The 26,983-nt window shown below is 36.3% G+C and overlaps 1 protein-coding gene across 6 annotated transcripts in view; it reads left to right on the top strand.

The window, feature by feature from the left end:
• SENP7 (SUMO specific peptidase 7) overlaps positions 1-26,983 on the top strand; it is a 214,718-nt gene that overhangs the window by 46,496 nt on the left and 141,239 nt on the right. For all 6 annotated transcript variants that reach the window (XM_037834886.1, XM_037834912.1, XM_037834927.1 and 3 more), the window contains 2 exons: positions 10,535-10,639; positions 19,218-19,315. In XM_037834886.1, coding sequence (XP_037690814.1) covers positions 10,535-10,639; positions 19,218-19,315 — 203 coding nt within the window. The remainder of the gene's footprint in view (positions 1-10,534; positions 10,640-19,217; positions 19,316-26,983) is intronic.

Here is a 26,983-nt window from a genome sequence, read left to right as displayed (position 1 = left end):
CCCTCCCTCCCTATCTATCATCCATCATCTATTGCTCTGTCCTCTGAACATATGAGAGCAAGCTGCACATCTCTTTGAACAAACAATATAATTCACATATACCTTTCCATGGACAAGAACATTCTTTTATGCAATCTCATTAAGCGCAGCTAAGAAGTTCAAGAAATTCAACAGTGATAGAAAGCTTACATTCTATAGTTCCTTTTTTTTTTCTTGTGTCCCATCTGTGTCCCTTTGAGTCTCCTCTCCTCCATCCTCATATCCCATCCAGGATCATCCTTGGCATTTAATTGTCATCTATTAGGCTGTCTTTTTTTTTTTTTTTTTTTTCAATTGTGGAAACATATATATAGCCTAAATCTTCCTATTCCACTCCTTCCCCAGCATTACATTAGTGGGATTAATCACATTTAGAATGTTGCCATGCTATCACCTTCCCACCATCCATTACTAGAAGTTTCCCTTCACCCCAAACAGAAACCCTACTCTCATTTCTTAACTCCTGTGCCGGTTTGAATGTATTGTGTCTCCCAAATGCCATTATCTTTGTGGTCTTGTGAGGAGACGTTTTGGTGATGGTTGGATTTGCTTGGAATGTGCCCCACTCAGTTGTGGGTAATGATTCTGATGCGATGTTCCCATAGAGGCATGGCCCCACCCATTCTGGGTGGGCTTTGATCGGTGGAGCTATATAAATGAGCTGACTCAGAGAGAGGGAACTAACTGAGTGCAGCTGGGAGTGATATTTTGAAGAGAAGCAAGCTTGCTGGAAAGGAACGTCCTGGGAGAAAGCCGTTTTGAGTCCGGAGCTTTGGAGCAGATGCCAGCTGCCTTCCTAGCTGGCAGAGGTTTTCTGGATGCCATTGGCCATCCTCCGGTGAAGGTACCTGATTGTTGAGGTGTTACCTTGGACGTTTTGTGGCTTTAAGACTGTAACTGTGTAGTGAAATAAACCCCCATTTTATAAAAGCCTATCCATCTCTGGTGTTTTGCATTCTGCAGCATTACCAAACTAGGACAACACCTCATTGCCCCTTCCTCCACTTCTCGGAACCCCTACTCTACTTTTCATGTCTGTGGTCATATTCTCTGATACTTTCTTTGTGTTTACTGAAATAACATCTTAAATCTATAGCAATCTTGTTTTTCTTTGATACCAGCTTAACTGCAATATGACACATAAACTATGTTCCTGTACTCCATCATTCCCTCACCTTTATGTAGTTCTTGTCAAAAATTACATATTTTACATTGAGTTCAAAACCACTGATTTCTCATTACAGTTTATGTATTTTAGATCCTGTAGGAAGTAAATAATGGAGTTACAAATCAAAAATACAGTAGTATTGGTATTTATATTTACCATGTGATCTTTACTGGAAATCTTTATTTCTTCATGTAGTTTCAATCAATTATTTACTGTCCCTTCCTTTTAGCCTGCTCAACTCCCTTTAGCATTTCTTATAGGACTGATCTACTGGTGATGAAGTCCCTCAGCTTTTGATTATCCGGGAATGTTTTAATCTCCCCCTTGTTTTTATCCTCCAGGTGTTTGTGAATTCTCCAAGTCTCTGATGGTTATTGACTTCTATTTGTATTCCATTGTGGTCAGAGAATGTGCTTTGAACAAACTCATTTTTTTATTTTATATTATTGAGGCTTGTTTTTAATGTCCCAGCATACGGTCCATTTTGGAGAAAGATCCATGATCACTAGAGAAGAATGTGTGCCCTGGTGACCTGGGATGTAATATTTATATATGTCTGTTTAAATTCTCTATCTCTCTCTCCTTTCTTTGTTTCTCTGTCAGTAGGGCTCCCTTTAGTATCTGAAGTAGGGCAGGTCTTTTATTAGCAAAATCTCTCAGCATTTGTCTGTCTGTGAAAAAGTTAAGCTCTCCTTCAAATTTGAAGGAGAGTTTTGCTGGATAAAGTGTTCTTGGTTGGAAATTTTTCTCTCTCAGAATTTTAAATATGTCATGCCACTGCCTTCTCGTCTCCATGGTGGCCGCTGAGTCGTCACAACTTAGTCTTATGTTGTTTCCTTTGTATGTAGTGAATTGCTTTTCTCTTGCGGCTTTCAGAACTTGCTCCTTCTCTTCAGTATTTGACAGTCTGATCAGAATATGTCTTGGAGTGGGTTTATTTGGTTTTATCCTATTTGGAGTTCGCTGGACATTTATGCTTTGTGTATTTATATTGTATAGAAGGTTTGGGAAGTTTTCCCCAACAATTTCTTTGAATGTTCTTTCTAGACCTTTAACCTTCTCTTTCTGTTCTGGGACACCAATGAGTCTTAAATTTGGATGTTTTATTTTATCTGTCGTATCCCTGAGATCCATTTCGATTTTTTCGTTTTTTTCCTCATTCTTTCTTTTGTTCTTTCATTTTCTGTTCTGTGGTCCTCATGGAGGCTGAGTTGTTGTTCAACTTCCTCTAATCTTGTATTATGAGCATCCAGAGTCTTTTTGGTTTGGCCAACAGTTTCTTTAATTTCCATAAGATCTTCTATTTGTTAATTTACTCTTGCAATATCTTCTTTATGCTCTTCTTGGGTCTTCTTTATGTCTTTTATATCCTGTGCCATGCTCTCGTTGCCTGTCTGTAGTTCTTTGATTAATTGCGCCAAGTACTGTGTGTCTTCTGATCTTTTGATTTGGGTGTTTGGGTTTGGGTTCTCCATATTGTCTGGTTTTATCATATGCTTTTAGATTTTCTGTTGTTTTTGACCTCTTGGCATTTGCTTTACTTGATCTTTAAGTTGTCAGAATTGCAGCTTGGTGGTGTACACTTTCTCTAACTAACCAGCAGATGGCATCCGTGAGTCACCTATTCCCCTCAAGTCAGTTCTCCCCAAGTCTGTCTTTGTGGTATGTGGGGATCTGATTCTTGTGGGGTTCAATTGGTGCACTTAATTTGGGTGTGATGATGATGCTGTCCGCCCTGAATGAGGGGCGTGTGTATGAGTGGTTAGGGAGGAAGGGCAGCTTTAATAATCAAACCTCCCAGGTGTTCCCGGAGATTTAAGGCTGTTCTCTGCTGCTGACCCAAAAGTCCTTGGTATTGGTGTAGGTTCCCTGGGATTTCCGAGTGATTCCCCCTTCCCTGCTGTGCTCTTCCGGGACGTCTGCTGCGGGTGGGGGAGCCGTGGCATGTCACAAGTGCGCACCGGCCTCTAGGGAATCCCTGGGACACCAGGCCATGCAGGGGTGTTCCCAGCCTGCTTCAGAGATGGTTGAATGGGCACGTTAACTTCCCTGTTTCTGCACAGCTCCGCCCTTGCAGCTCCCAGACAATCACTGTGGGTGTATTAAAGGCCACTGTCCGCCGCCAATGTTGTGGCGTGTGCGTGGGTGCTCCGGGAAAGACTCCCTGTCACACTGGGTTTCTTGGCACGGCTCCATGCTATGGGTTTGGCCCCGGGCAGGAGTGCCCCCACCTGCCAGGGAGATGGCTGCAAGTTATGCGTTTTTTTTTTCTCCTTTTGTCTCCCCTTTGCTCCCCTGGGCACGAGACAATCAGCAGTGGGTGTGGGAAGGGGTATCCTCCATGCCAGAGACTGAGGCGTTAGCCCAGCCCTCTCCCGTCCTATTAGCAGCTGCTCCCGGGCTTTCTTTTTCTTTTTTCTTTTTTTAAAGAACTAGTCCATCTCCAAATGCCAGCCCACCATTTCCCCACACCACAGCATGGCCGAGGGACTTTCAGCTGACTCACTCACTTGTTTCAGAATGCAGACTCCTGGTTTCACCAAATGCACGGTCCCTGTAGATTTAACAGACCTTGTCTGGCTGGTGCTACTCTGGAACTGATGTTCTGGGTCACTTTTCTCGTTTTTATCTAGTATTTTTCACAGGGGTGTTTTTTTGCCCTGTCTCACCTAGCTGCCATCTTAGGTTCCTCCTCTCTTCAGAATTTTAAATGTCATGCCACTGCCTTCTCGCCTCCATGGTGGCCGTTGAGTAGTCACTGCTTAGTCTTATGTTGTTTCCCTTGTAAGTGGTGAATTGCTTCTCTTTTGCTGCTTTCAGAACTTGTATTTGACAATCTGTTCAGGATACGTCTCAGAGTGGGTTTATTTGGATTTATTCTCTTTGGAGTTTGTTGGGCATCCATGATTTGTGTATTTATGTTGTGTAGAGAGTTTGGGAAGTTTCGTGCTCGAAGTGCAGTGGCTCCTGTGATATTTTGTTTTGGGTGTTTGGGTTTGGGTTATCCATATCTTCTCGAGTCTTCATATGCTTTAAAATTTGCTGTTGTTTTTGGCCTCTTGGCATTTGCTTATCTTGATAAGTGCCCTTCTTGGATATGCAGGCTTATTTGAACAATTACTTCTAATTTGTCAGAGCTACAGCTTGGTGGAGTGCAGTTTTCCGGACTAGCCAGCAGGTGGCGTCTGCGAGCCACCTTTTCCCCTCAAACCAATTGTTCCTGAGTTTGTCTGTGTCATGAGTAGGGGCCTGAATCTTGTGGGGGTCCAGTTGGTGCACCAAATTTCTGTGTGTAGTTGATGCTACCCGCCCTGAATGTAGTGGATGTGTCTGAGCAGTTAGGAAGGGAGTGCGGTTTAAATAATCAAATCTCCCAGGTGTTCCTTGAGACTTAAAGCTGTTTCAGGAGTCCAAACCTTCAGTTCAGTCTCGCCACAATTTTTCTCCTCTGTGGACCCACAAGCCCCTTATATTGGTTTATGGTCCCTGGGACCTCCATGTGTGTCCCTCTTCCAAGCTCTGCCCTCTTAGGGCCTACTCTGAGGGAAGGCTGTGCTATGTCACAGGTGAGCACAGATCCCAAGGGAAGCTCTTGGCTGCGGGGCCCTGCAGGGGCATTCCCAGCCTGCTGAAATGATGGCTGTATGAGGGGTGCTAATTTCCCCCTTTCGTGGACTGCCGCCCTCCTAGCTCTGGGACTGTTAGCTGCTGGTGTGTGAAAGGCTGTCGTCCACGCCAGAAACTGAGGCATGTGCACGGGTTGTGGGATGAACTTCCCGACATGCTGGGCTGTGTGGCATAGCTCTGGGCCACAGCGCCGTGCAGAGGCGTTCCCAGCCCACTGAAAAGATGGCTATATGGGATGTGGTAATTTTCCCTTTCGCAGACCTCCGCCTTCCTAGCTCCAGGATAGTTAGCTGCAGGTGTGCAAAAGGCTATCTTCCTTGCCAGATACTGAGGTGTGTGCACTGTTTTTGGGATGTATTTCCCACCGTGTTGGAGTGTGAGGCCCTCACTGCTGGATCTGCAGCCGGTTTTGGGTTTTTAAACTAATCTGTCTCCAAACACCAACCCCCGGTTTCTCCGGACTGCAGTGTGGCTGCCGGTTCTCCAGCAGGCTCACTTACTCATTTCACAACGTAGACTCTGTTTCACCAAGTGCATGGTCCCTGTGTGTTTAGCAGACCTTGTTCAGCCAGTGCATCGCTGGAACTGATATTGTGGAGCACTTTCTGTCTTTTATCTAGTATTTTTCATGGAGACTTTTTTTTCCCATCTTTCCTAATTTGCCATCTTCCTCCCCCTACACTGACTTTTAAAAACATCCACCCTTAATAGATTATAAAGTGTGAGAAGTGTTCAGCATTCTTTATTTGATATTATATATAAACCACATCAAAATGCCTTTTTAAAATTAAAAGGCAACATTTCAGATACAGAGAATTTTAATTAGATTGCCGTTTTTAAGACACAAAATATAAAGTGGACATAGCTATCTTATTTTTCAGTAGTGCCTTTAAATACACTTAAGAACACCAATTGAAACACAGGTGCGTCTTGCCTTTTTTCTATGGTACAGTTAAAGGATTCCCTAGTATTTAAATGTATTCAGAAAACCAATTATATAAACTTAAATATAAAACAATCTTCTATAGGTTGTGAGTTGGCATTCACCGTCTTTGTGAAAAGTCAGACATTACTAATTCCACCTAGCCTCGAGTCCAGTTGTATCTTTAGAAGGGGAATCTAATGATGTCACTTGTTTAACCAGAATTACTATCAAAATTCAAAAAGCTTGATCATATTCCTAATAGAAGCCAATCTTATATAACTCAGGACTGTCCAACGAAAATATGCCATCAACTATTCATGATTCGAATGCTGGAGCATGAGATCAATTTAAATATGGTACATATAAAAAAGTCATATTTCTGTTATGTAATAAATAATACAGTATCCACCTATTACTCATTAGTAGCTTTTTTGAGGTAAGTTGTCAAGTCTGCCCTTTCTGCCTTCTTATGCCAGCAAAGATAATTTTTGTTCCAGGGATGTACTTCTTGGGATTCTCCAAATACTCCGTTAGTAGTACCCCATGTGATGCCTTTGTTCTTGTTGGCATCTGTGTAAGGGAATCCAGGGGTCTGACTTGGCTTCCACTCAAGCAGACCATGCAGATTTGGTCCAGTCTTGTGCTTGCCTCCCTTTTCCACGGAGTGGCACTGGGCATACTTCTGAACAAAAATCTTCTTGCTCTTACCAACATCACCCATTTTCAATTTGCTCTCTCTTTGCACACAGTATGAAGATCCCTGCTCAGAAGCAGGATGACCTGCTCTCTCTGTCAGTGTACTTTTGAGTGGTTTCAATTTTTCTTTTTTTTTTTTCTGTTATAGACAGTGATGCACTCATCATCTTACATTTTTGGAGCATCATTGTGTACTAAATTTTTCCTGGGCTTTTGACTGGTGCTAGATGGTAGATTAATTCAAGGCTGAGTGATCTGGATAGATGTGAAGTAGGAGTGCAAATACTTTGGGTATTCTGCTAATGGGAGACCCATAGTCTTTGGATTTATATGTGGGTGGTTGATACTCTATTTTGAAAATGGAAAAGCAAGGCTTTTATTCTCTCTTAGTAAGTCATTGCCAGATCATGAGCAGAACCCAAATTTTTCTTAAATAATAACTTTATATTTAGTGTTTGAACAAGTAAGTAGTTAAGATTCTGGAGTTCTGTATTAAGAATATGGCAAAGATCAGAAATAGTTTAAAGAGCATATGTTAGTAATATGTAACTTGTCAATTGAATCCATCATATTTTATTCCGGATTAACTGCCTTTAGTAGAATTTTCTTTTGGGAGACTTACCATAATGAATTAGGTATAAAATGAACTTTGAAGTGACTGAATGAATTGAACTGCTGAAGAATTTGTTTAATATTACCCATGTGAACTTTAGTAAATGTGTGACAAAATAAACGTTTTTGGTTTTGTTATTGAGCTCTCTTTTTGGGGAAGTTATTACTTGTATCAGTGCGTTTAAGTGTAAATTGAAAGGAGGGGGTTTTAGAAGCTATTTTTGCATTAAAAGATTGACTTTCAATCTTGAAAATACTAGGAAATTATTCTTGTCATTTTGATTCTTGTAATAGAAGTTTTGCAGAATCTGTAAAAACCTACAATCTTTGTTGATTGAACACAGTTGACATAATTAAAATTTGTCTGAGAATAGATCAGAGAATAAGCTAGACACAAAAGGAGAGGTATTGTATGTTACCAGTAATGTGAACTGTGTGAAAAATGTAAAATAAATATTTTATATTGTAGAATTTAGGGGGAACCTAGAGATAGACAGCAACTAATGAAGGGGGAACAATAATCTAATAAGAACAGATAAATATTGAGGGTAATCTCAATGTTACGGGAATCCTCAGGAATGATTATGATTTGCAGATTTTCTTGGGTTTTGTAGGAACATGTTGGAAGCAGTGTAGTTATTTTAGATTATTTGTTTTTCTTATCCCATTGTTTGGTTATGCTTTGTTAATTTTCATGGGGTGTGGTAGAAACATATTGGAAGCAAAGTAGTTATTTTAGGTTATCTGTTTTTCTTAATCCTTTTCTTTGTTTTGTTTGAAATGTGTTTTGTTTGTTTTTTTAAATTTTTAATAAAGTTAAAAAAATAGATCACAATATTGTAAAAAGTATTGTATTGTTTTTGAAGAATTTATTGTTAGGAAGAAAGTGAGTGTAGAAGAAATTGACAGAGTAATTCTGCCTGAAATCTGCTGGCCCTTCATTCATAATATTAGAGAAATCTGGGCCTGCGATTTATTGAAAAGGAATCTGCAGCAGATATTTTTCTGGGACTTTGTGTTTTTTTTTTTTTTTTTTTCCTTCCTTTAATAAGTACATGGTGGTCCTATTCAAAAATAAGACAGTTGGGAACTGCAGGAAAACACAAAAATGAAAATAAAAATCACCTGCCATCCCACCATTCAGAGATAATCACTTATAAACATTTTGGTGTATGTCCTTCTATATATTTTTTGTATACATTATTATTTTTTGCCTTATAAAAGAGGGCTCATTCTGTTCACATGCTTTTTTTTCCCCCACTTATGTTGGAAACAATTTATGTCAGTAAATATTCTTTTGGAATATGTTATTTAATAGCAACTTTATGGTATATCGTTAGACTTTACTATAATTTTGTTTTATTTTTCTTTTATTGTAGTTGTAAGTTTTCCATATGAAAAATAATAACTTAGTCTATATTCCTGTTCATAAATATTTGTATATATTTTGATTTTATTTTCTTAGCATAAATTCTTAGAAGTATAATTACTGAATAAGAGTATATGAACATTTTTAAGGCTTTTGATGCTGTTTTAGAGTTTTTATAAATATCCAGCCTATATATGTGTCTATACTTTGTGGAAAGTAGAGAACTGCCCTTTTCAAAGTGAGGTAGATTATATTTTATGTTGACCCTAATGGAAGTATGTGATACATGAATATTGATTAGGGTAAATAATTCATTGACATTAGGTGTAAGCCACTCATGGGTAACATGACAAAAAAACTGAAAAAATATGAACTATCCCACAGATGACATCTCCAATCTTTAACACCTATACTTAGCTCTTACTCTTGGGAAATCTCAGTTGCTTTCCTGCATTTTTGAACTTAAGGCTTCCTTGGTACCAGTACTGGGAGCTCAAATATCTGGGAGCTTCTCAGGCATCTCTATCTCTATTTAGTCTCTATGTAATGTAAGCTAAGTAACCTATTTACAAAGGATCTATGTGTGTGAATAGACTGAAACCTTTGCCTTACTCTCTCTGAGAAAGCAACAGTTCTTCCCGAACTAGGAATATGAAGGGAATGATTGATTTAGAGATACCGTGTTCTTTTGCAGATAAAGAATTAAAAAGAGGTGCCTTTTTATATAGAATAAGTTTAAGTGATTGACAAATTATTGGTGCCCAGGAGGATTATCTTTGTCTTCCAGGGATGCTAATGGAATAGAAGAATTGACATATACGTTCTTCAGGTTCCTTCTGTCTTCCTGATAGGTGCTTTCCTCTCGTAGAAATCACTTTATGGATTGTTATTGGTTGTTGTTGATAGAGTGCTTATTATATATTACATCTTACAGGCTGAACTTGAAGAATTACTATACTTTAAAATTTTTTGATTGTTAATATATGTAAATTCTAACAGATGTTTTCAAACTTGCAACTGCAACCCAAACATTCATTTGTTTATTCAGTAAATTGGAAACACAATGGTGAATAAGGCAGGGCCCTCTCTTTATGCATCTCCACGGTCTGGAGAAGACTGACATGTAGACAAATAATTGTAATATAGTATGATATGTCTAATATAAATAAATTAATGCAAATGTATCAAATACTAATACCCAGGGAAAGGAATGCCTTGGTATGGGGGTGGTAGTTGTTTGGATAAGGGAATAATTTGGGGCAGAACATTTTATGAGGGGGAAATAGAGGGAAGGACATTCTAGGCTGAGGGAGTTATATTCAAAGGTATAGAGACATAAAATGACATGACACATTTGGAGAAGTTTGAGTAACTCAGTGTGGTTGGATATAGATTTTGCAGTGTGTGACTGATGTGAAGGAGCTCAGATTATGAAGAGTTTTATCTGTAAGTAATGGCATGCCATTGTTGTATATTAAGTATTGTAGTCATAATTAGGTTTGTTTACTTGAGAACCCTGGGCATCACATTTGAAAGATCAGAAAGGTGAGAGACTTCAGACAAGAGACTATTTAAGAAGCTGTTGTGGCACTTCATGTATTTACCTTTATATTCAATGAGAAGGTTTTATTGTGTTTTCTCTTGTATAATTTCTCTTTTAAAATGTTTTGTAAAAACAAAAAAGATATATTTGTTCTACAGCTACTTGTTAAATTGTAATTTGAAAACTATCACCTTTTTGTGTATATGTTATATTTCACAATAAGGAAATAACTGAAACTATGGTATTGTAACTCATAACAACTTTGGAAATTTCCTATATAACTACTTGTTAAATCATACTTTAAAAGGCTTCTTGTTGTATATATATTTCACAATAAGGAAATAACTGAAACTGTGGAAGTGTAACCTATAATATTCTTTGAAATTTGCTAACTATTTCTTAAATTGCAGTTGTAAAGTTATTACTTCTATATATATATATATATATGTTATATTCTACAGTAAAAAATTTTGATTAAAAAATGGAGGGCTCTGTTATCTGATTCAGCTCTTATTTGTTTATGTTTCCATTAACTTGATAATTTTCTCATTCTAGTTTCGGATAACAAGGATGCTAAATGCAAAACCAGAAGATATTCATGTTCAGTCACCACTGTCCAAACTCAGAAGCTCAGAATGCTGGGATCTCCCTTTGCAGGGGGTAAATAAAAACTAATGTCTTTTAAGAATATAGTTTTATTTGGTGTGCTTAAAATATTTTAGTAAAACTGAACTTTTACTTTCTTATATGTCCTTTTTTTGGTCTTGTGTTACTTAATTGTAGGTTTTAAATTAGTTCTTTCTTGTGTATGTTGAAATGATGCTTTGAAGTTTGGGTTCTTCTTCAGTTTAAATGTAAGAATACTATATTGTACATGTTTGATTTCTTAATGAAATATGAATCTCAATATTTAAAAATAAATTACATTTTAAGTGTATTAGAATTTTAAATTTACTAGAATCCTTTGCTCCATTGGTCTTTGCTTACTTTGTAGGTTAGAGAGGATATCTTAAAGAATGATACAACTCTTTATTGTATTGTGTTTCAAAAGATAGTCTGCTTATAAATCTGTACTTTGATTTTGTCACTGTTGAGAAATATTATAGGGCTCTAAAGAATAAGGTTTGAGATAGCACTTAAAGTATTATTTTTTTTCTCTTGCTATGGCACAACTCATGGTTAATTCTTTAAAACTAGAATATTTTCAGATTTTCTAGTTTATCCATTTGTATCCTTTTAGGGTAACAAATTTTAAATCCCCTTGAATATTTGTGTCTTTATGTTACAGACATGAAAAATTAACCATTTGTTATAACTTGTTCTCAGAGGAAAGATTTGTCATCAATATTGGTTGCTTTAAGATTAATAATAGAGCATAAGAGGACATTTAAAATAGTTTTATTTTTAAGTGATATGTTTATTGTTTATTTTTATACAGAGAGGTATACAAAAGGGAAATAAGTGAGACCAGATTACTTAAGAAAAAATTATTTGTATAAAGTTAGAGAATTTAGGCTGTAAACAAGGTGAAATGAATTAAGAATCCTTCCTTTGTCCCTTTTCTCTAAAGGGAAACAATATTAAGTTTTTTTGCTAATTCCATTCAAGAAAAAAAAGAAATGCATATTCCTACATACTGTTTTTTCATCTTTGAAGAAAAGGCATCATGAAATACATACTGTTCTGTGCTATGCTGATTTCATATAATAATATATTTTAAAAGAGTTTTCCATTTTAATTCACCCTGGTCTATTTTTTACCTTTTTTTGATGGCTCTATAGTAGTTCATGATGTGGTTATACTATAATTTATTGACTTTGTTCACTAATATTACATGGTTGTTTGTTTCCAGAGTTTTGCTAATAGAAACAGTGCTCAAGTGAACATGATTTATACAGGAGACCATTTTTGAGTAGGATTAATGAGTCTTAAAAGAATTTGCATTTTAAATTTTAATAAATATTACAGAATTGTCTCAGAATTTATATGTATTTATACCACCACTTTATATTGCTGCCAAGTTACTGTTTTGTTTTTTTTTACGTTTTTCTGTTGTGAACTATACTATATATACAGAAAAGTGATAACTTTCAGAGTACAATTTAACAAGTAGTTAGAGAGCAAATTCAAAGAATGTTATGGGTTACTGTTCCACCATTTCAGTTATTTCCTTATTGTGAGGTATACATATATACAGAAAGGTGATAACTTTCAAAGTATAATTTAACTAGTAGCTATAGAGCAAATTTCTAAGCATGTTATATGTTACAGTTCTACCATGTAAGTTATTTCCTTCTAGCTATTCTAGTACCCTAGAAACTAAAAAATGAAAAAAATATTTATGTAAAGATTCAGTATTCGCAATCCTTTGTTAAATCCTATCTTGTCAGACAGTTGCTACCCCTCTCTCTTGTTTCATCACTGTCTCAATCTTCAGGGATATCTGGGCAGTGACCAACCTAACTTGTTCATATTGAAAATGGGTGTTGACATTATGGGGAAGGGGGCGATGCCCTTGGTTGATGTTCTTAGGCTGTTGCCTCTGAATTTTGGGACTTATCTGGCATAGGAACACTCTAGGGGATTTAAGTTTCTGAAAGGTAAAGTTAGTGAAACTTTATAAAAGGAGTCTCAGATAGGGTCCTAGATATTCTTTAGTATTTTTGGAACTACTGTTGGTTAGGGCTTGTAATACTGTGGGCATTTGGAATATCTAGCTGGAGCGTGTATAAGAGTAACCTCTAGGATAGCCTCTCGACTCTGTTTGAAATCTCTTAGCCACTGAAACCTTATTTTGTTATCACCAATTTACTTTTGGCTCCAAGGGAAGTACCCATTTGTCTGCACACTTACCGGCACTGGGTATCGTCATACAGTAAAATTGTTGCCAATTCAATGGGGAAGAAAAAACAACCTTATTTCAAGAGAATTTTGCTATCTTTTTGCATTCATATTTTTAATTTTATTTTTTAGAGAATTAACTTCATTGGCAAAAATAACATTTTGTTTTGTTTTGTTTATTTGTTTTCTTCTGGGGGATATCTTTGGGGCTTGGGAAGATTATGACTTTGGATTTGAGTTGACAATTAAATAAACATAAGAAATGTCCAGTAGGTGAAGATATGTGACTGGCAAGAGGTATCTTACTAAGAGATACAATTTTTTAAAAAAATAAACAGTTTTCTTCACACACCATACAGTCTGAGGCTCTTGGTATAATCTCAGAGTTGTGCATTTATCACCACAAACAATTTGAGGAGATTCTCATTGCTAAAAAAAAAAAAAAAAAAAAAAAAAAAAATTCCATACTCCTTATACTTCCCTATTTATTGAAACTTAGCTTAGCATTGGTATAGTACCTTTGTTACACTCGATGCAAGAATATTACAGTGTTACTGTTAGCTATAGTCCACAGTTTGCATTAGTTGTATTTTTCCCCATATACCACCCTATTCTTAGCACCTTGTAGAAGTGACATACGTTTGTCTAGATATGTAAGAACATTCTTGTATTTCTGTAATTAACCTCAGTTGTCATCCACAACAGGACTCAGTATGTTATACAGTCTCATGTTTTATCCTCTAGTGTTCCTTCTAGTGACATATACAACCCTAAATTTCCCCCTTCAACCATAATTACACCTATAATTCAGCACTGTTACTTACCCTTACAGTAATGTGATACCATCACTTCTATCCATTTGCAAGTATTTATAATCAACCTTATTAAAAATTCTGTACAAATTAAGTATCAGCTCCCCATTCTCTACCCTCTTTGTATCCTGGTAACCTATACTCTGGATTTTAGCTCGAAGAGATTGCTCATTATAATTAGTTCGTATTAGTGAGACCATTCAATTTTTGTCCTTTTGTATCTGGCTTATTTCACTCTACAGAATGTTCTCAGGGTGCATTCATGTTATGCCATGTACCTTCCCAGCAAACAGAGGTATACCTTTCTTCAGTTGAGGTATACTTGGTGTTGATGCCTTCATTTGGACATTTTCATGGCCTTCAGACTGTAAATTTGTAACCAAATAAACCCCCTTTATAAAAGCCAAACCATTTATGGTATTTTGCATAATGACAGCATTAGAGAGCCAGAACAACCACATATTAGATAAGGGTTTAATATTGAGAATATATAAAGAGATACTACAATTCAACAACAAAGAGACAACAACCCAATTGAAAAATGGGCAAAAGACTTGAATAGACACTTTTCCAAAGAGGAAATACAAGTGGCTCAAAGCATATGAAAAGATGCCCAACTTCACTAGCAATCAGGGAAATGCAAATCAAAACCACAATGAGATATCATTTCACACCTACTAGAATGGTCATTATCAAAAAACCAGAAACTACAAGTGCTGGAGAGATGTGAAAAAATAGGTATACTCATTCACTCTTGGTGGGAATGTAAGATGGTGCAACTGATCTGGAAGGCCATTTGGTGGTTCCTCAGGAAGCTAAGTATAGAATTGATGTATGATCCATCTAATCCCATTACTAAGTATATATCTGGAGGAACTGAAAGCAGATATGCCAAGGGACATTTTCACACTGATGTTTATAGCAGCATTATTCATGATTGCAAAGTGATGGAAACAGCCCAAATATCTGTCAGCGGACGAGTGTAGAAATAAACTGCGCTATATACATACAATGGAATATTACGCAGCTATAAGACAGAATAAAGTCATGATGTATGTAATAATGTGGATGAACCTTGAGGTCATTGTGTTGAGTGAAATACACCAGAAACAGAAGTACAAATACTGTATGGTCTCACTAATATGACTTAACTATAATGAGCAAACTCTGAGAGTTAAAGTTGAAAACACAGGTTATCAGGAGATAGTAAGAGGGTAGAGTTTGGGCACTTGATGTTGAAGGAGTACAGAATGTTCAACAGTATTGATTTTTTTTTAAATTTGATTTTATTGAGATATATTCACATACCATGCAGTCATACAATGTATATATTCAGTTGTTCACAGTACCATTATATAGTTGTGCGTTCATCACCAAAACTAATTTTTGAACATTTGCATTACCACACACACAAAAATAATAAGAATAAAAATTAAAGTGAAAAAGAACAATTAAAGTAAAACAGAACACTGGGTGCCTTTTTTTTTTTTTGCCCTGATTTTTCTACTCATCCATCTATACACTGGACAGAGGGGAGTGTGGTCCATATGACTTTCCCAATCACATTGTCACCCCTCATAAGCTAAATTTTTATACAGTTGTCTTCCAGATTCAGGGGTTCTGGGTTGTAGTTTGATAGTTTCAGGTATTTACTGCTAGCTATTCCAATTCATTAGAACCTAAAAAGGGTTGTCTGTATTGTGCGTAAGAGTGCCCACCAGAGTGACCTCTTGGCTCCTTTTGGAATCTCTCTGCCACTGAAGCTTATTTCATTTCCTTTCACATCCCCCTTTTGGTCAAGATGATGTTCTCCATCCCACTATGCCAGATCTAGATTCCTCCCCAGGAGTCAAATTCCATGTTGCTAGGGAGATTTACTCCCTTGGGTGTCAGACCCACATAGGGGGGAAGGCAGTGATTTCATCTGCCAAGTTGGCTTAGCTAGAGAGAGAGAGGGCCACATCTGAGCAAAAAGAGGCATTCAGGAGGAGACTCTTAGGCACAATTATAGGCAGGCCTAGCCTCTCCTTAACAACATTGATTTTAAAGATCCAGAAATGGATAGCACAATACTATGCGATAGTTGTACAGTATTGTAAATATAATGAACAAAGCTGAATGTGAGTATGGTTGAAAGAGGAAAGCTAGGGGCATGCCTGACACCAGAAGGAAAGATAGAGGATAAAAATGAGGACTATATAACATAGCAAAACCTAGAGTAGACAAGGATAGTGATTAGATGTACAAATATAAGAAAGTTTTTTCTTAAGGGAGACCAATTGAATGCCACTATTGCAAGGTGTTAAAAATGGGATGAAATATGAAAAAATACATTTAATTCAAACTAGGGCCTACAGTTAACAGTAACATTGTAGTGTTCTTTCATTAATTGTAACAAAGGCAGCTTACCAAAGCTAAGTGTCAATAAGGGGGGGGTGTTGTAAGGAAGGGGTTTGGGATTCTTGTTTCTCTTTTTTCTCTTTTCTTCTTTGCTTGCTGAAGAAATGGTGGTGGTGAGTGTGTAATTATGTGATTATACTGGGAACCACTGATTGTACACTTAGGCTGAATTGTGTGGTGTGTGAACAAAACTGTTTGAAAAATTAACAGAGGGATACAAGTGCTGGAGAAGAGGTGAAGAGAGAGTTATACCTATTCACTTGGTGGGGAAGTGAAAAGGTGCAGCCCCTCTGAGGGCAGTGTGGTGATCCACAGGAGTCTAAGTATAGGGTTGCTGCATGATTCTGCAACTCATTTATTAGACAAAGACTTGGAAGAACTGAAAGCAGGGACGCAAATGGGCATTTTGCGCACTAATGTTTATAGCAGTGTTATTCACGATTTGCAATGGATAGAGGTGGACTGAGGGTACATCGACTGGTGAACAGAAGGGTGAATCGTGGTGTATACATACAACAGAATATTGAGTGGCAGCAGGAAGGAATAAGGTTGTGTGGCAGCAACTAGGTAAATGAACCTTGAGGACATTATGTTCAGTGAAATAAGCTAGAAACAAAAGGACAAATAATGTATGGTCTCATTAATATAAACTAACTATAATGAGCAAATTCTGAGAATTGAATTCAAGTGCACTGGTTATCAAGGGATAGAAAGTGGGCAGAGAATGGCAGTCGTTGATTAAGGGAGTACAGAATGTTCAAATAAGGCTCATTTTAAAGGTTCCTACATTGTAAACTCTTACAGCCATCACATCTATTCCTGAGTTTTAACTATTATTTCTAAATTCTGAGATGCTATGCTCTTGTGTTTAATCTCCTAGTTCCCTGGAACATTAGGTATCTGTGTGACACCTGAGACTCAGAGTTAGAATTCTGTAGCTCTGGAAGTCAGCATTACTCCATACAGCAACTGTTAAAGAAGCTGAATAAGAGATCAGACTCCAATTAGAGATATGAATGAAATGGACCTGGTTAGGACTAAGATAAATCAGAATACAGGGTAAAGGATGATATTGTTTGTATTTGAAAACTTCAACTTCTGGGTGAGACCAAAGGAAAGGATGTTTATTTGGTCCAAAATTTAAATTTTCTGTAGCACACTATCTAATTTAACCTGTCTGGTCAGTTTATTTAAACTACCCAAATACATGGAACCTAGAATAGGGGATGAGATCCCATTATTTTGTACAGGTTAATGTTATACATTATATAATATTTGGGTTTAGTTGTAACAACTGGATACATTCCAGAATATTGGCTTACAATTTTAAGGCTAAGAGAAAGTCTAAATCAAGGTGTCATCAAGACGATACTTTCTTTCCGAAGACGGCCATTCTGGTGTTGGCTGCCAGTGATCCTTGGTCCTTGCCTCCTCTGTCACATAACAATGCACATGGCAGCCTATCCTGGCCTCTCCCTTCTCTTCCAGGTTCTGTTGAATTTCAGCTTCTTGCTTCCCATGGCTTTCTCTACCGTCTGTCTGAATTTCATTCCATTTATAAAGGACTCTGGTAGTAGGATTAAGACCCATCGTGACTGAGGTGGGAAACACCTTTGCTGAAGTAACCTTATCTAAAAGTTATGTTTACAATGATTCACACCCACAGGAATTGATTAAGAACATGTTTTCTCTGGGGTATATTCAACTCCAAACCACCACAGAGCCCAGTCATCCTAGTCCTGGCTTCAGTTTGATATAAACAAATATTAAAATTCACTTCAAGAAGTGTAATCAATAATAGAGGAATATAAAATAATATGATATCATAGAAGAAAGATTTACTCCTCAAGAGGATAAAGAAGACTTCATAATACTAGAGTTGGGGCTTAATGGACAGGGAGAGCATGGGAAGGCAAAATGCATTCTAGAAAGAGGGAGTAACTTGCAGAAATGTAAAAGGGTGAAACTACATAGCACTTTCAGGTAACTAGTATTTCAGGAAATAATTTAGTATTTTGAGAATTCAAGGTTCATAGGAACAGAAGTGAGAAATGAGAACTCATTTTTTTTTTCTCCTGTAGGTAGTGGGGAACATTTTGAAGTTTAATTTAGAGAATAATAGCAGATTTGCATTTTTGAAAGATTTAACTTCGATGATGGAGTGGATGCTGGATGGTAGGATAAGAGACTGTTGACAGGGAAACCCATTAGGAGACTGTTGCAAGAGTACAAGTCAGAAATAAGAAGAAACAGAACTAAGGCAGTGACAGTGGGAATGGAGAAAAGATGTATTATTTTACATTTCATGGTGAAATGAAGATGATACATGTTTTTAGGTTGATACCTCGATAGGAAAGATTTCTGAGAATTTAATATAGAATTACAGCACTGGAATGCTTTATATATTAGACAGACTTGGGTTCAATTGGACAAGTTTATTCTGTTAGCATCACTTTCCTCTTATAAGGTGATGTGTTGTTACTTTGCAGGGCTGCTGTGATGAGATAATGTAGTGTCTGGATCATAAAAAGGGCAACGCTAATTGAAAGTGACCATGTTCTATACAGTATTTTAAACTTACTACATATATAATTTTATTTAATCATCATACATCCCTGTGAGATAGCCATTATTATTACATCCATTTTCAGATAAGGGAACTAAGGCACAGAGAAAATAAATAATTTATTTGCCCAGGTTCACACTATTTACATACGAATAAGTCAATTTGAAACTTATTTTTCTAGGCAGATTAAATCTAAATCATGTTAGTATGATGTCTGGCTCTTTCCTAAACCTTTCCATGCAGCAATTTTCAGGGAACCAATTTTAATTCCTCCCAATTGTTATAAATGCTGTTATTCAGAATCACAGACCCTATTTAACCTGTCATAATAATTTTTATTTCTCCCTTTAAACACATTCCACATTTTCCATACTCATTTTAGGACTTGAAATCTCAAAATGTTGATTTCCTAACTAAACTTACCTTGATATTTTAAAATTGCTTGTTATTATTTATTGTTGGGCCTATATTCTTGTAGTGGCAACACAGCCACATATTCTGTAGATTGTAATTTTTTTTATTCCTCTGTGAACTATGAATTTTGTTGCTTATCTTGAGTTTCTAAAGGAAAAGAACATTTGTAGTGCCTTTTAATTGTCATATTGCATTTTTTTCCTAGTTGAAAAGAAGCCTAAGAAATAAGATCATCTCTCTAGACTATAAAAGTAATAAAGGTGTCGGTGGGAGTCCTGTCACTTCTAAGACATCACCAGAAAGGTAAGATACAAGTTTGTGTCACATACACTATATATAAATAGTGTGACTATGGGCAATTCATTTGTACCTTAATTAAGACTTTAATACATATTAATATCTACATTCCATTTGTTTTTCACATAGTTAAAATGTTCATTAAATGCCTCTGTACTGTATTTTTGGGGACATGTGTTTGCATAATTAAAGGACAAAATACTTTAGAAAAATATGTGATGCATGGTAGGGAAGACCTAAAACAAATCATAGGGGCTTAAGCTTTGTTCTTTTTTGTACTTTAAACTCCTAATGTTTCTCTACCTTTACTGAAGATTCTGGAGCGTTTGATTCTTAACTTTTCTTCTAAATCTACATGCTAGATTCAGGTAGCTAAAATGTTTGCCGCTGGTTAGAATGTCTGGAAACTGAGGTGGTGTAAACATGGTGAATTGTATGGATGACTCCAGATTATGAGAGTTAAATCAGTAGGCAGAGTTAGCAAGTTTACTTGGTTCTAAACAGTAAATAGGGATGGATATTGTTATTTGCTTCACTCAGAAATGGGCATGTGTTCATATCTTTGCATTGATTGATTATTTTTAGAAGAGAACCAGTTTAGCTTGCCTGTTCTCCAGGACTTTTCATTTCCTCTTTTGATCTTATTTTAACCACCAATGAGCTTAAAGAATTTGTACCTATGGGCCTAGTTCTCTGGTAATATAATGTTCTTATCAAGTCATTGTACTGTTCTTCCTACTCCATTAGTCAGTACTTTGGGGCTTTTACTATATCCATAATATAGCACTTGAACAAAATCACCAGGGCTGGCTCTGAATACCCTCAAAATATAATTACAGCACCTAACATCTATAGAGTATTTATTATATAATGTGATTTAGGCTAAGCCTGAACTGTCACATTTAATTTTCACAAATCTTGTGAGGTTATAAATATTATTGGCATTTTTCACAGATGAGAAAATTTAGTTCTTCTAATTCATTAGTAGAATGGGAAGAAATATTACGAGTATATTTCTGGGAAACAGTTTAATATTAGTAGCCTTAGTTTTTTGGATTAATCATACATATTGAATTCTCTGATTCAATACTTTTTTCTAATTATCTGATACTTTTATAAGTTGCTGGTGTGTGCAGGAAGGTAAAATCAACAAAAACATTAATCAAAAGAGGAAAAAAAATCCCCTTACATTTGTATTACTTTGTAATATCTAAGCCTCTCTACTGTGTTTGAACTCACTCTAAAGAATGCAATACTTAGTGTCTTTTTTAAAAAAATTAGATGTTTTATTGAGATATAATTTACATACAATCAAATCTATCCATTTTAAGGCTACAATTCAGTAATTTTTGGTATATTTGAAGAGTTGTGCAGTCATCATTGCAGTCTAATTTTAGAACTTATCATACCCCTAAAAAGGCACTATACATCCTTTTATGTCCATTCTCCATTCTCAATAGCAGTCCTGGACAACCACTAATCTAATTTCTGTCTCTGTAGATTTGTCTTTTTTGGACATTTCATATAAATGGAATCATGCAGTCATACGATAATCATTTTTTTGTGTCTGACTTCTCTCACTGAACATAGCGTTTTTGAGGTTTATCTGTATTACAGCATGCATCAGTACTTTCTTTTATTGCCGAATTATATCCTATTGCATGGATATACTGCCTTGTGTTTATCCATTTACTAGCTGATGGGTATTTTGGCTGTACCTACTTTTTGCTATTGTGAATAATGTTTCTATAAACATTCTTGTAGAAGACTATGGGCATTTTTCTTCATTTCTTTAGGGTAGATAACTAGGAATGGAATTGCTGTGTCATATGGCAGCTTTGTGTTTAGCTTTTTTATTTTATTTAATGCAATTTTACTGAGATATATTCACACACCATAGAAACCATCTGAAGTATACAATCACTGGTTCACAGTATCATCACATAGTTGTGCATACAGACCCATGATCAAATTTAGAACATTTTCATTACTCCAGAAAAGGAAAAAAAAAACAAAACAAAACCCAAATCCTCCCGTACTCCTTATTCCTTTATTTTATTAACCAGTAGTATTGGTGTGGTACTTTGTTCCTGTTGATGAAAAATCATTTGTTAACTGTAGTCCATAGTTTGTGATAGGTACATTTTTTCCATATACCGCTCTATTATTACCTTCTTACAATAGTGTTGTACATTTGCTCTAGTTCATGAAAGAACTTTTTAATATTTGTACAGTTAATCACTGGCATTGTCCACCACAAGATTCATTGTGTTCTACATTCCCATATTTTAACCACCAGTTTTTCTTCTGGTGACATACATGACTCTAAACTTGTCCTTTCTACCACCCTCATGCACCCATTCTGGATATCAAACACTTGTCAGGTACGTGGTTTCCAAATGTTTTCTTCCATTGAGTTGGTTGCCTTTTTCACCCTTTTGACAAAGTCCTTTGAAGCACTGTAGTATTCAATTTTTTATATGTATTTTTTAAAAGTCAGTTTTATTGAGGTACATTCATATACCATACAGTCATCCACAGTATACAATCACTTGCTCATAGTACCATCATATAGTTGTGCATTCATCACCACAATCAATTTCTAAACATTTTCATTGCTCCAAAAATAAAGATAAAAATAAGAATAAAAATAAAAATATAAAAGAAAACTCAAAACATTCCATCCTCCCATCCCATGCTATTTTTCATTTAATTTTTGTTCCCATTTTTCTACTCATCTGTCCATGCACTGGATAAAGGGAGGGTGAGCCACAAGGTTTTTGCAATCACAAAGTCACACCGTGTAAGCTACATAGTGACACAGTCGTCTTCAAGAATCATGGTTACTGAGTTGCAGTTTGACAGTTTCAGGTATTTCCTTCTATCTATTCCAATATACTAAAAACTAAAAAGGGATATCTATATAGTTCATAAGAATACCCTCCAGAGTGACCTCTTGACTCCATTTGAAGTATCTCAGCCACTGAAACTTTATTTTGTTTCATTTTACTTCCCCCTTTTGGTCGAGAATATTTTCTCAATCCCATGACACTGGATCCAGGCTCATCCCTGGGAGTCATGTCCCACATAGCGGGGAGAGCAGTGGGTTTACCTGCCGAGTAGGCTTACAGAGGGAGAGATGCCACATCTGAGCAATTAAAGAGGTTCTTTGGGGGGACTCTTAGGCACAATTGTAAGTAGGCTTTGCCTCTCCTTTGCAGTAACAAGCTTCATAAGGGCAAGCCCCAAGATTGAGGGCTTGGCCTACCAAATTGGTAGACCTCAGTGCTTGCAAGAACATCCGTAATAACCCAGTTGGGGAAGTTTAATATTTATACATTTTCCCCCAGTCCCTCAAAGGGAGTAATGCCCCTCTTTTATTCCTAATTTTAGTAATTTGAGACTTCTCTCTTTTTCTCTTGTTCAGTCTAGCTATGGGTTTGTCAATTTTGTTGATTTATCTCAAAGAACCAGCTTTTTGGTTTAATTAATTTGGTTTCTATTTTGTCTATATTCTGTTTCATTTATTTCTACTTTAATCTTTATTATTTCCTTTTGTCTTCTTTTTTATATTTAGTTTGTTTTTCTTTTCCAAGTTGCATAAGGTGGAGGTGGAGGTTATTGATTTGAGGTCTTTCTTCTTTTCAAATATAGGCAAATCTGTCATAAGTTTCCTTCTAAGCACTGTTTTAGCTGCGTCTCATGTTTGATATGTTATGTTTTCATTTTTATTAATTTCAAAACTGTTTTCTAATTTCTCTTATGATTTATTATTTAACCTGTTTGTTATTTAAGAGTTCATTTAGAAGTTACAAAATAATATGTGAATTTCCAGAATTTCCTTCTGTTCTTAATTTTTAATTGAATTCCATTGTTCTCTGAGAACATATTTTGTATGGTTTTACTTTTTGTAAATTTATTGAGATTTATTTTATGCCTTACCATATGGTCTATCTTTTGAATAGACCATGTACATTTGAAAAGTATGTGTATTCTAACATCTTCTCAACCAAGATGGTAGAGTGAGACACTTCGGAGTTTTGTTCCACCACAGAATCATGGAACACCTAGCAAAAACAGACAGAGCCATTGCTCTTAGGGCTCCTGAAAACAGTTAAATGGTTGCACTAACTGGGTGAGCACCGAATTAAGAAAACAGAACTTAAAAGTGGTAGGGAAATCTCATGGCGCCCTTGAGGTTGGTCCACTCTCAGTGTGGATCCCTGATCCCAGTTCCAGAGGCAGCAGGGTAGCTCCTCTGTGTATACTGGGTGTGTATATGTCTACCAGTATATCTCGTGGAAGCCTGGAGGACTGAATTCTACCAGAACTTGTCCTGCATGGAGAAGCAGCTGGCATGCAGTTAAAACAGTATAGTTTTTGAAATTAGTAGCTATACTAATATCAGACAAAGTAGATGTTAAATGTAAAACTTTTTTTTTTTAAATTTCTTTGATGGTAATTTGTCTATATATTTTTTAACTTTATTTATCAGAAAATTAAAAAACAAACAAACAATAAAAAAACTACATTTCAAACAAAACCAAAACAGAGGAATAAGAAAAACAAATAACCTAAAATAACTGCATTGCTTCCAATATGTTCCTCCCATACCCCCCCAAAATTAACAAACCATAGTCATTCCTGAGCATTCCCTTAACGTTAAGATTACCCTCTATAACTTATCTCCTTCTATAACTTATCTGTTTTTATTACTTCACTAACTATTAGGGAAATGCAAATCAAAACCAAAGTGAGATACCATTTCACATCTACTTGAATGGTATGCCAGTTTGAATGTATTCTGTCCCCCCAAAATCTTTGATGCAATCTTGTGTGGGCCTATGTATTAGTGTTGATTAGATTGTAATTCTTTGATTGAGTGTTTCCATGGAGATGCGACCCACCCAACTGTAGGGATAACTCTGATTAGATAATTTCCATGGAGGTGTGGCCCTGCCCATTCAGCTTGGGCCTTGATTAGTTTACTAGAGCACTATATAAGCTCAGACAGAAGGATTGCGCTTGCTACAGCCAAGAGGGACACTTTGAAGAACGCACAGGAGCTGAGAGAGGAGCTGCAGAGATATTTTGGAAATGGCCTTTGAAAGCAGACTTTTGCTCTGGAGAAGCTAAGAGAGGACACATGCTCCAAGAGCAACCAAGAGTGACAGTTTTGAGGAGCTGCAGCCTAGAGAGGAACGTCCTGGGAGAAAGCCATTTTGAAACCAAAACTCTGGAGCAGACGCCAGCCACTTGCCTTCCCAGCTAACCGAGGTTTTCTGGACGCCATTGGCCATCCTTCGGTGAAGGTGCCCCCTTACCTTGGACACTTTATGGCCTTAAGGCTTAACTTTGTAACCAAATAAACCCCCTTTATAAAAGCCAATCCATTTCTGGTATTTTGCTTAATGGCAGCATTAGCAAACCGGAACAAATGGCCATTATCAAAATAACAGAATACTAAAAATGCTGGGGACGTTGTGGAGAAATAGGTACACTTATCAGTGTTGGTGGGAATGTAGAATGGTGTAGCCGTTCTAGAAGGCAGTTTGACGGTTCCTCAGGAAGCGAAGTATTCAATTGCAGTATGATCCAGCAATTCCATTACTAGTATATACTCAGAGGAACTGAAAGTAGGCATTTGCACACTGATGTTTGTGGCAGCATTATTCACAATTGCTAAAGTTTGGAGGTGGCCCAAGTGTCCATCAACTGATGAATGGATGTGTGTTCTGTGGTGCATGTATATGATGGAATATTGTTTAGGGATAGGAAGGATTGAAGCTGCAGTACATTTAATGATGTGCATGAACCTTGAGGACATTATGTTGAGTGAAATAAGCCAGAAACAAAAGGACAAATATTGTGTGGTCTCACTTAAAATAACTAACTGTAATCAGCAAACTTTGGGAGTTAAATTTGAGAGCATAGGTTATTAGGAGATAGAAAGAGAGTAGAGATTGGGTGATTGCTGTTTAAGGAGTACAGAATATTTAATAAGGTCTGTTGTAAAGGCTTGGAAATGGATAGCACAATACTGTGTAATGGTAGCACAAAGCTGAAAGTGTAATTGATGCAGCAGAGTGTTAATGTGGTTGAAAGAGGATGGCTAGGATTGTGTATATTACCAGAAAGTTAGACGATAAAACCGTGAGTGTATAATTTAATGAAAGCTAGTGTGGTGATGGTGGTTAACTGTACAAATATAAGAAAGTTGTTACATGAACTAGAATGAATGTACTATTTCAAGGCTTTAACAATAGGGTGGTATATGGGAAAGTACAATTAATGCAAACTAAAGTCCATAGTTAACAGTAATATTCTTTCATTAATTGTAACAAAGGCACTATACCAAAGCAAAATGTCAATAATAGGGGGATATAAGGGGTATGGGATTTTTTTTTCCCCCAGGAGAAATGGGAATGTTCTCATATTGACTGCATAACTATGTGGTTATACCAAGAGCCATTGATTATTTACTTAGGATGTACTGTATGGTGTGGGAATAAAACAGTTAAAAAAAAATCAGTGGTGGTTTTTACCAGAAAAAATATGTGAAGGTTTTAACAATGGTTTTGTTGGGGGATGGGGAAGTTTGGGCAGTGGATTTCTATTTTTTATTAATATTTTATATTACTAGTAGACCTTTTAAACTGTGTACATGCGCTGCTTTAATAAAAATAAAAATAATGAAACTAGAAGGCATCACTTGCAGTTCTGTTTTTTTTTCAAACAGTTGTTTAACTGTCCCAGCAATATTTTCAATTTTTGTTACAATAAAATCTGTGCAATTTTTTCACATAGTCTAAGAGTCATTCTGTGTAGTGCTTTTCTCATGTGGAGTTCTGATCTATTTTCTCCCCATGTTTTTACAAATTATTTGGAAGTGTTTTTTTTTTTTTTCCTTCTATCACTACACTGGAAAGAGTGTTCCATCTTTAATGTAATCATTCTGTGGTTATTCATCATTTATTAGGTTTGCATTTCTAGCCATGAAAGACAGTTGTTGCTGCTCAGAAGGAGATGGGACAGGGTGACAATGAAGGCAAAAGGTGGTATTTAGGAAATTCTGATGAGAAGTTTAAGTACCAGCATTATCTTGTGGATTATTTAAAAACCTGTTGCTTGAACATAAATCCTCTATTAAGAACCTTTTGTGTATGTGAATGAAATCATAGGAACAGTCTTGTCAGAAAACTGTTTAGGGTACTTATGAAGGTGTTCTGTGCTAACAAAGTCTAAGAGTTTTTATTACATCAGGGATATATCTGGCTTATTACTTCCTTCATCTGTTTAAATTATATAATATGTTATATGTAGCACATTTTAGGGGGAACAATTAGCTGTAATAGCAATAGGTATACTTAAAGCAGTGCCAGATTATAAGGATGTAAAGGCCAAACTCAAATTATCATTTTTTTCCCTGTTACATTCAGAGAAAGCATGCAGCTTTTATAATAAAGTATGTAAATATAGTCTTTTCCTACACGTATGTTGCTGAGGTGCCATGTGAAAGACAAGAGAATTTTCCTACAAAGGTAAAGTGACTCACAGTTGAAAAAACAAAGGAACAGTTTCAGGGATCTGTGATTTAGACCTTCATAATACTATGTTTCCAAAAAGTATATAAACCAGCCTAGGTGATTTTTGTTGTTATTTTGTAGTATTAAC

This window comes from Choloepus didactylus, chromosome 1 (genome assembly GCF_015220235.1).
Source record: "Choloepus didactylus isolate mChoDid1 chromosome 1, mChoDid1.pri, whole genome shotgun sequence".
Classification (NCBI taxonomy): domain Eukaryota; kingdom Metazoa; phylum Chordata; class Mammalia; order Pilosa; family Megalonychidae; genus Choloepus; species Choloepus didactylus.
The sequence above is the reverse complement of the archived record's forward strand: the minus strand, read 5'-3'. Positions and strand labels throughout refer to the sequence as shown.